The sequence below is a fragment of the Choloepus didactylus genome, chromosome 19 (assembly GCF_015220235.1).
Source record: "Choloepus didactylus isolate mChoDid1 chromosome 19, mChoDid1.pri, whole genome shotgun sequence".
NCBI lineage: Eukaryota > Metazoa > Chordata > Mammalia > Pilosa > Megalonychidae > Choloepus > Choloepus didactylus.
In genome coordinates, this window is record NC_051325.1 from 49,217,253 (window position 1) to 49,226,785 (window position 9,533).

Here is a 9,533-nt window from a genome sequence, read left to right on the forward strand (position 1 = left end):
TTCTTGAATAGCTCCTTTTCTTTGCACTTCTTGGGAGACCTCATGAGTAATCAAGTTACACCCATGCCCTTGTCCCAGGGTCAGCTTCTAGGGGATCCAAATTAAGTCAATGCCCATGGGACCCTTGTCTTAAAATAGTTTCAACAATTTTTTTTTGAAGAAACAGAGGAAGGTAACGATATCCCTATGGGTCTCTACTCTCAAGGTTTTGATTGTCCTCATTCCCTTTAAAGGCATCACCAGAAGCTCCTCTGACCCTCTACTCTCTGCAAAGTGTAATGTGTTGAAGAGATGTGAAGTAGTCAGCCTCAGAAGAATAGACTAAACAGCACTTTATTGGAAAAAATTGGGAGCTACACAAGTATAAATAGGGGGCACTCAAAGTTGGAGATAAAAGGGTGAGACATAGAGATGGGATCAAAACAAAGATATTATGTCTGAAAAGAGCTGAGATCGAGGCAGGGAGAAGGTGACCCTGGGGTTTAGTGTCTGGGAGAGCCAAGAACTTGGAAAGCTGAGAGTGGAGTGGTAGAAGCCAACTTTTAGAGCATCGGTCAAGCCTTGGATCCTGAGCCAAATCCTGGTGGTTGCTCCAGTTTATCCTTATCCATTCAGGGAGAGGAACCTGTTGAGAATGTTGGACAGAACAAGGTGAGTAGCTTGGGCTCAGCTTATCTTTGGAATTCGTCTTGCAGTTAGGTTTGTGCATCTTTTCACAGGAGGAGATTAAAAGGAAGCAGGTTTGCTTTGGGGGCTATAAATCTCCTTAAAGGAAAATTGAATGGGAATGGACTGCTGGTGAAGAGTTGGGATGAGGAAACAAACAGCCTGGAATAGTTCATTGGTCAACATGTCCGATGCTAAGTTGGGTGTACTATGACCCCACTAAAATTGGTGCCTGAGATTGCACCACTTCTGCAACTTCACTCCACCCCCAACCCCCTCATACTTCCTAGTTTTGATTAACAATCATTTCTGTTCCCATCCTTGGTTCCCAGAAAGCCATATGGACTACCACTCTGCAAGGTGTTCTTTTACTCCCTGATTGGAACTGGTTCGTCAGCACCAGGCTGGCCAAGGTCATAGACATCGTAGAACCTCCCAATGTGGCCCTAGCAAGGATGGGATACTGGGGCCCCTGGGACTTACGTGGCTTTTGGCAGTTGATCTCGCAGAGGGCTTTGGATTGGAAGTTGTTGTTGTTCCCCTGGCAGCCGCCATAGATAAAATTGTAGCAGGTATTATTTTCTTTATCATACCACCAGCGACGAAAATAAGCCATGCAGGGACCAGATTTTTTTGGCATCTTGCATATGTCTGCAGGGAGACCCCAGAATTGAGTACTCAGGGTGCCTACCCTGGAAAAAATAGCCATTATTGTTTCCCCTGGCAACCACCGTAAATGAAACTGGAGCAGGATCCTTTCTTCTTATCACTCTGTGGGAGCCTGGCTCCTTGGACATATTGCATGTCTCTGCAGGGAGACCCCAGGTAGAGATGTTAGGGTTTCTGCCTCTGCAGAGAACACTGGTCTCCCCCTTCCTGAGAGTGGGGAGTCTCTGACTTCAAGGCTTTGCTCCTAACTCAACCACCTGCTTTATCTCTCTGGTCCTTGTCTTCCAGCTTGGAAAATAGGAATGCAATTTCCCACCCTGCTTGTCTCACGAGGCTGATGGGAGGTACAAATGAGGCCACCGTCATGGCCCTCTAAGTTGTGAGCTATGTCCGAAGGTCATTCCACAGATAAAACCTACCTTGACTCCGGCAAAGTCTTGTCATGACTCATAAGGCCCTGCGTGATCAGGCTCCAGCTTCCTCTCTTACCACGGCACCACCTTTAGTTACACGCTCTGGCAATATTCAACTCACCATGCTAGTCACACCTCCAAGCCTTTGCACTCTGTCCCTCTGCACATCAACTAACTGTTGCTCATTAGCAACACTCCTAGTCTTCCTTCAAAACCATTCTTAGACATTAACTCCTTTGTGATGTCTCCCCTGAATCCATTCAACACCCCACACCCTAGAGGTGCCTGAATTGATCCTGTGTTTTCCTACAGTGCTTGTGAATCATGTGTGCGTATTTCTCATTTGTTTATATCTTGTCTCATCCATGAGGTTGTGAGCTTCTAGTGAGCAGAGATTGTGTCTTGTTTCATCTTGGAACTCCAATTCCTAGCAGACACTCTGATACAGTATAGAACTTTACACAGTGTAGAGGTAAAAAAAAAAAAAAAAAATATATATATATATATATATATATATATATATAGAGAGAGAGAGAGAGAGAGAGAGAGAGAGAGAGAGATCGATCCTGACCTGAACTGAATAAATCATTCATTGAGCACCTGCTATGTGCTTGACAAGTAAAGGGAGAAAGAACAGAAATAGTATTTGCTAGTTAGAAGCTCCCAGCAAGAATAAAACATAATAATTCTAGCTAATATATATCATGCGGCTATTGCACGCTAGGTATTGTTCTAAGTACCTCAGGTGCAGCAACTTATTTGATACTTACAATAACCTTTAACATCAATCCTTTTATTATCTGAGAAAACTGAGGCGCAGCAAGATACAGGTGTAAATGTGTCCATGATAAAAAGGCTGGTAGAAACCGGACCTAAAATTTGAACTCAGGAAGTCTCAGTGCAGAATCCTGGATCCGAGCCATTGCTCTCGCTGTCCCTCACCTGCAGGCAAATGACTAACTCACCACTCCCCTCACCTACCCACTCTGGTCCATTGTCAAGTGCTGTTTACCTCCTAAATATTTTTCAAACACACTCCTCTCTTCTCCCTCCCCTCGGCCACCTCCCTCATCCAACATACCATTTTCTGTTACCATGAAGTCCCTCAAGACACCATGTTCCTCCTTCTTTTTCCCAACAGGCCTAATATAAACCTGATCATATCACTGCTCCATCCTGATGGATTTCCATTTTACTTTGGATCAAAGCAAGACTCTTTAACCTGGCCTACTAGAACCTGTACTGTTTGCTCTCTATCTGCTTAGCATCATATTTTCTTTCACCATGTTCATGTTTACCTTCTGGCCTCTCTAAGCCTCCCCACACTTCCTTCTGACATCGAGCCCATGTACATGCTATTCCTGGTGCCTGGAAAGTTCTTCCACCCAATTTTTGCCAAAATTACTACCCATCCTTCTGATCTCAACTCCAGGTTTGCTTTCTCAGGGAAGCCCTTCCCAATTCCTTGGACCGCACTGAGCAAGTTAAATCCTATTACGGTCTCAGAGGCACTCAATGAATATTTGTTAAATGAATGAATAAAGAATCATTGGTCATCCTTTTGGAGCCCAGGGAGATGGGCATGAAGTTAAGGTTGCAGTAGCAAAAGAACAATACTCCGGTCTGGGGTGGCCAGGCAAAAAGCCAGGAAATAAAAGTTATTTAATTATCACTTGCAGCAACAATGTTGGTATATGGTGGGCTGACAATGGCCACCTGGTGACTCAGAAAATCATAAAAGAGTGAAAAGTAGCCAAGAGACCATGGTTCAATCTCACTTTTGCACCCATCTTTCATCTGGGGAAACTGAGACCCAGAGAGGAGAAAGACGTGACTGAATGTCATATACATATTCAGGGCAGCAATGAATCCAAATCTCAGATCTCCCCAGCCCAGCAATCTTGCCCAGAGACCAGCCCTCGGTGAACCAGGGGATGATGCCAACGCGGTTGGGGAGGGCAAAGGTGGGATTGGTTTTTCCGAGGCTCTGAATATTACCTTGTCCGACGTCTAAACATTTTTTTCCACAGCTGAAGACACAACACTTCTTGTTGTTCGTGCACTGTCTGTCCCTTGCACACTCGTCCCTTTCTTTATATTCGCATTTCTCTCGGACTCTGGGGCATCTCCCTAGGGAAGGAGCAGGCTTTCATTCTTGAGCCTGGGAAGGCATAGTGCCCACCCTTCTCCAGACCAAGGCTGGGGGTAAGAGAAGTTTCCTTTCAGTTTGCCGGTTCCCAGGAGTTCTTTTCCCTCAGTGCCCTCAGCCCTGCTTATATTATCCTCCCTCCCTCCCACCCCTCACTCTCCACCTTCTTACTTGGGTCCCTAGACCATCCCCTCTGACACAGGGCTTCTCACCTTGGCACTGTTGACATTTGGGTTGGATAATTCTTTGTTGTGGGAGGATGTCCCATGCATCATAGGATGTTTAGCAATATCCCTGGCCTCTTACCCACTAGATGCCAGTACCACCTCCCAGTTGTGACAACCCAGATTTTCTCCAGACATTGCCAAATGTGTCTTGGGGGACAAAATGGCCTCCACCGAGAATCACTGCTCTGAGCTTTCTCCTCAGGTTGGTCAGTGTCATAAACTTCCGCTGGGTGGCGCTATTGCACAGTGATTAAGATCGCTCATCCGGGAGACAGTTTGGCTTTTGAATTCTAACTATTGGCCTGCCACTCAATTTCTGTGCACCTTGGTTTCTTTATTTGTAAATAGTTTTAGCTTTATAAAGTTGTGAGGAACAAATAAGGCAAAGCGTGTAAAGTTACAATCATAGTAACTGGTGCACAGTAATATTACGTAACATTTGTTAAGTGTTTACCATAAGGTAATACTACTTTAATACATTTTAAATGTATTATCTTGTTTAATCCCTTTACAGCTCTATGAGGTAAGTTCTACTAATATTCCCATTTTACAGATGAGAAACTGAAGCATATGGAGTTTAAATAACTTGCCCAAGAGTACATGGTCACTAAGTGGTGGAACCAGGAATTGAACCCACCAGGTCTGGCTGCAGTTCATACTCTTTTAAATTACTATTTTCAAAACATTCAGTGGATGGTAGCAATTATTATTCCTATATAGTCATTGAGTATTAGTGTCTTAGGATTAAAGGAACTTCTCTTTGTCCTCAAGTCAAGGAACCCCTGGGGGTGTAGAGACACTTTCTAGGACTACATTTGAAAGAGTCAGGAGCTGATTTGGATGATGTTCCTAGAAAGGGGCCTGTCTTTCTTGCGGGGAAGGGAAAAGGCCTGTTCAGCTTTCCAGATTCCTACAGCCCCTCCCCTAAATGTTCAATCATGTACTATCTCCTTTTCCCAAGAAAGACCATCTATTTTAAAGAGTTGAAAGTGGGGGTTGCCTCAGGTCCAAGTTCTTGCATTCACAGAATGGATCGTCCATGGGGAGTTGGAAAAGAAGAAATTTTCCAAGTAACTCCCTCCTCTCTCAACCCAGGACCTGGACTAAGATGGTGGAAAACAACATAGGTCTAAGGATTTGTTCCATATTTTTTCCTCCCAGGAAACTTCTCTCTCTACAGGGCAAGGGCTTAGGTCCCAATACTTACTGGGAAAGAGCCAGTCAGTCAGCCCAGGTCCCTGGACGTTTGCTAGGAGGATGAATAGCACCAGGATGCTCAAAAGTCCAGAAGACTCCATTCTGAAGAGGTGCTGGCTTGTTCAGTGGGTCCAGAACTTGGAAATGTTTGGCTGCCTTGGCCCAGCCTATTCCTTCAGTGTCTTGGATATGAGAACTGGACATAAGCCAGCCACCCCCTTTCTTGCTGGGAACGCCAAGTTCCTGAGGTCATCAAAAAAACTAACTGGCATCCATAGCCCACAGCGCTTGGGGTTGCGCTGGGCCATCTGGTAAACCAGGGGGAATGGGACAAGTTGTCTCACACTTTCCAGGGTATCTTAGGAGGGATGAATGCCACCCTCTGGGGTCTTCATCTTACTAACTTTGAGAGTTATGGATTGTCCTCATTCTCTTTTTTTTTTTTTTTTTTTCATTTTTATTGAGATTGTTCAGATACCATACAATTATCCAAAGATCCAAAGTGTACAATCACTTGCCCCTGGGTACCCTCATACAGGTATGCATCCATCACACTTAATTTTTGTTCAATTTTTAGAAACTTTTCATTACTCTAGACAAGAAATAAAGTGAAAGATGAAAAAAGAAAAAAAAGAAAAAGAAACTCTAAACCTCCCCTATCCCTAACCAACCCCCCTCAATTGTTGACTCCTAGTATTGATATAGTACGTTTGTTACTGTTTTTGAAAAAATGTGGAAATACTACTAACTGTAGTATATAGTTTGTAATAGGTATATAGTTCTTCCCTATATGCCCCTCTATTATTAACTTCTAATTGTATTGTCATACATTTGTTCTGGTTCATGAAGTGATTTCTAGTATTTGTACAGTTGATCATGGACATTGCCCACCATAGGATTCAGTTTTATACATTTCCATCTTTTGACCTCCAACTTTCCTTCTGGTGACATATATGACTCTGAGCTTCCCCTTTCCACCTCATTCACACACCATTCGGTGCTGTTAGTTATTCTCACATCTTTCTACCAACACCCCTGTTCATTTCCAAACATTTAAGTTCATCCTAATTGAACATTCTGCTCATACTAAGCAAGAGCATCTACATTTGTCCTCATTCTCTTTTAATTTTCCATTTTTTCTTCTCTCCTAACTAGCACATCCTCTCTGTTTATCTCTGACAATATGTCTTGTGATTGCTTGGCATCTTTTTGTTTGTCTGTGCCTCTCTGTACTTACATTTGATTTTTTTTCTCTTTTTCTGTGGATCTCCCATGGTCTCTGTGTTTCTTTCTCCCTCTCCCACGCTTTCCTCCCATCATTCTCCCTATTTCTCTTCTCTTTAGGTCACCTGTATCCTTTAACCAAGGCCAAAGAGTAAACATGTTGCTACAGAGTGCTGTATGGGGGAGGAATTGAGTCCTCAGTTAGTTTCAGTCAAGGTTATGTTGCATTGAGAGTAGGAGAGAATGTTGGAGCTTATAGGGAGCTTCTATTATCTGGTGCAAACTCCATGTCGTCTGAGGAAGAACTGAGAGACGAAGAGAATTGCTTGAGAGACTAAAGCTCAGTAAAGTTCAATAAAGCAGCAGAGTGAGCTGGATTCTAATGGGGCCAGTGGAGAATCTACTGGAAAGAGGGTTCTGGAGAAATTGGAAAGCTTTCCTACAGCCATGAAACCCACAGTACCAGTCAGTCAATCAGTGCTGGTAGAGGGAGAGACACTGTTCAAACAGGGAATGTTATCTGTAGTTCCTCACTTACCTTCCCTACCTAGATGTTGCCCTTTGGGGTCAAGCTTTGTTCTCCAAATTGTCTTACAGGAGGGACAGAAGCCAGACAGAGCCAGCCTTATCATCACAAAATTTAGGACAGAAGAGAGACCCCATGGAAATTCCATCTCACCAATTCTCAATATCACTTAGGCTTCCCACAAGGAGACTAAGGAATAGGATTTCTATGAACAACCAAGATGTCCTAAGCAGCACTGTTCCTCTTATTCGACTACCCCCATTCTCGCAAATTCAGCCCAGGAGAGGGTGAACACCTGGAATATCTAGATGGGAGAGCTCTGAGGGTCCATCAAGTCCTATTTCCTCATTTTATAGATAAGAATCATAAGGTTCAGAGAAGTAAAGGTGCTGACTCAAAGTCACCCAGCAAGTGAGTGTCAGAGCTAAGTTTAGTAGTTCAGTCTATAATTTCTTGCCACAAGTCACTAGGCAATCTTCTAATAATGGTGTGGATATAATATTTTTTTGGAGAGTTGGATATATAGAGGAATGGTGAGTTCAAAGGGGATGAAGGTGATGTCTTTAGTGGGGATAGAGGGTGAAGACTTAACAGAGTCAGGAAATGTACAGATGGTTCCCAGGGCCCGCAAATGAGGCTGTATCCTTCTCTCAATTTTCTTCAAAATAAATTAAAACTCTTTCTGGTTTTTATATTCCATTCTGTCTTGCCTAATATCCAACCCCACCCAAGGATTTCACTTTTCCAGCAGGTTAAATGAAACTTTGGCTTTGGGGCCTTGGATGAATTATGAATTTTTTGGCCCCTTTCCTCAACTAACTTCTTGGGGAAGTTTGAGCAAGGACACCTGGATCCTTGCCCTTCCTTCCTTCATCTCTCATTAAGGGCCATGGTGCCCCATCAGTCCCACTTCTGTTCTAGGACCAATCCTGTGCTCAGAACAAGTGAGTCCAAGGAGCATTAAGGCAACCTGGTCTCTATCTGGCAACTTCTGTTTGTTCATTCAATCAAGACCTGCTGATTTTCTGTAATTGGCTTTCCTTGTTGTTCCTTGTGCCTCTAACTATGTTATTGAGTTGCTTGTTTGTTTCCCTAAATAGTCTCTGAGCTCCATTGAGCAACTTTGTGCCTAAAATCTAGTGCTTAGGACATAAATAAGCCCAGAATAAACACTCACTACAGTCTACTGGATGGGTGTGGTGGGTAGATGGAGGGATTAGTAGGTGTGTGGATGGGTGGCTGATAGAGTGATGAAACTAGATGGTTGGATGAGTAGGAAGGAGGAAGGGTGCATGAATGCATTGATTATAGATAGATAAGAGGCTGGGTGAAGAAGTGAGTTGGATTGGATATAAGGATGGATGGAGGGGATTGATAAGTAGTTAGAGGTGAGATGGGTGTAGAAATGACGGATGGGTATGTTGATGGGTATGAGAGAATGTGTGTGTATGTAAAAGATGGTGTGGTGGTTTGAAGCTGTATGAACACCAGAAAAACATGTTCTTAAAGTTAATCCATTTCTGTGGGTGTAAACCCATCATAAGTAGGACTTTTTGATAAGGCTACTTCAGTTAAGGTGTGACCCACCTCATTCAGGATGAGTCTTAATCCTACTATTGAAGTCCTCTAAGAATGAATACAGGGAGAGAGGGAGAGGGGTTGGGGGGGAGAGAGAGAATATTGCCTTGATGATGCCTTGATTTGGACATTTTCTTGGCCTCAAAACTGTAAGCTAATAAATTCCCATTGTTTAAGCAACCCATTTCATGGTATTTGTTGGAGCAGCCCAGGAAATTAAAACAGATGGATAGGTAGATAATAGGTAGATGGAAGAAAGTATATAAAATGGGCAACTAGATAGGTTGAAGGAAGATGAGCTATAAGGGTAAGACATAAGTGGATATACGTATAGGTGAATGGATGAGTGGACTAGATAGGTCAAAATGTTTGGTCAATGGAGGGCTAGGAGAGTGGGAGTTGGATACTTGTATGGGTCGGTGAGTAGACAGATAAGTGAGTAAATGGATTGAGTGGTTGGTGTATAGATAGATGGATGGAAACAAACGTAGGGATGAAAATATTATCAAAGTTAAAGATATGAAAAGAATTATATAAAGAATAATTTACACTACTGTAAAGTAATACATTTGAAAATAAAGAGGAAATGGATCAATTTCCATATATAAAAGAAGACGACTCACACAGGAGATAGCCTGTACAGACTACAAGATGAAATAGTAAAAAAGTATTAAAAATCTACCATTATAGATGCTTTCAGAGTTGAGTTTCATATAGCCCTCAAAGAACAGAGAATTGGAATATTATTAAAAATATTTCAAATCATATAAAAAGTTGGAAAACTTCCCAACTAGTTTCCCACGTTTTTTTTTTTTTAAGGTAAACTGACCCAAATGGCAAAACAAACAAAAACCATAGACTAATTTTTCTTATGACTACAGATG

General features: G+C 42.7%; 1 protein-coding gene across 1 annotated transcript; it reads right to left on the minus strand.

The window, feature by feature from the left end:
- Positions 1–464: 464 nt before the first annotated feature.
- Positions 465–5,422, minus strand: LOC119515663 (eppin-like). The gene is made up of 4 exons (XM_037811770.1): positions 5,332–5,422; positions 3,747–3,878; positions 1,150–1,317; positions 465–625 (listed from the first exon to the last, which is right to left on the minus strand). The coding sequence occupies exons 1-4, from the start codon at positions 5,420–5,422 to the stop codon at positions 612–614; spliced, it is 405 nt and encodes a 134-aa protein (XP_037667698.1). The 3' UTR covers positions 465–611.
- Positions 5,423–9,533: the final 4,111 nt, after the last annotated feature.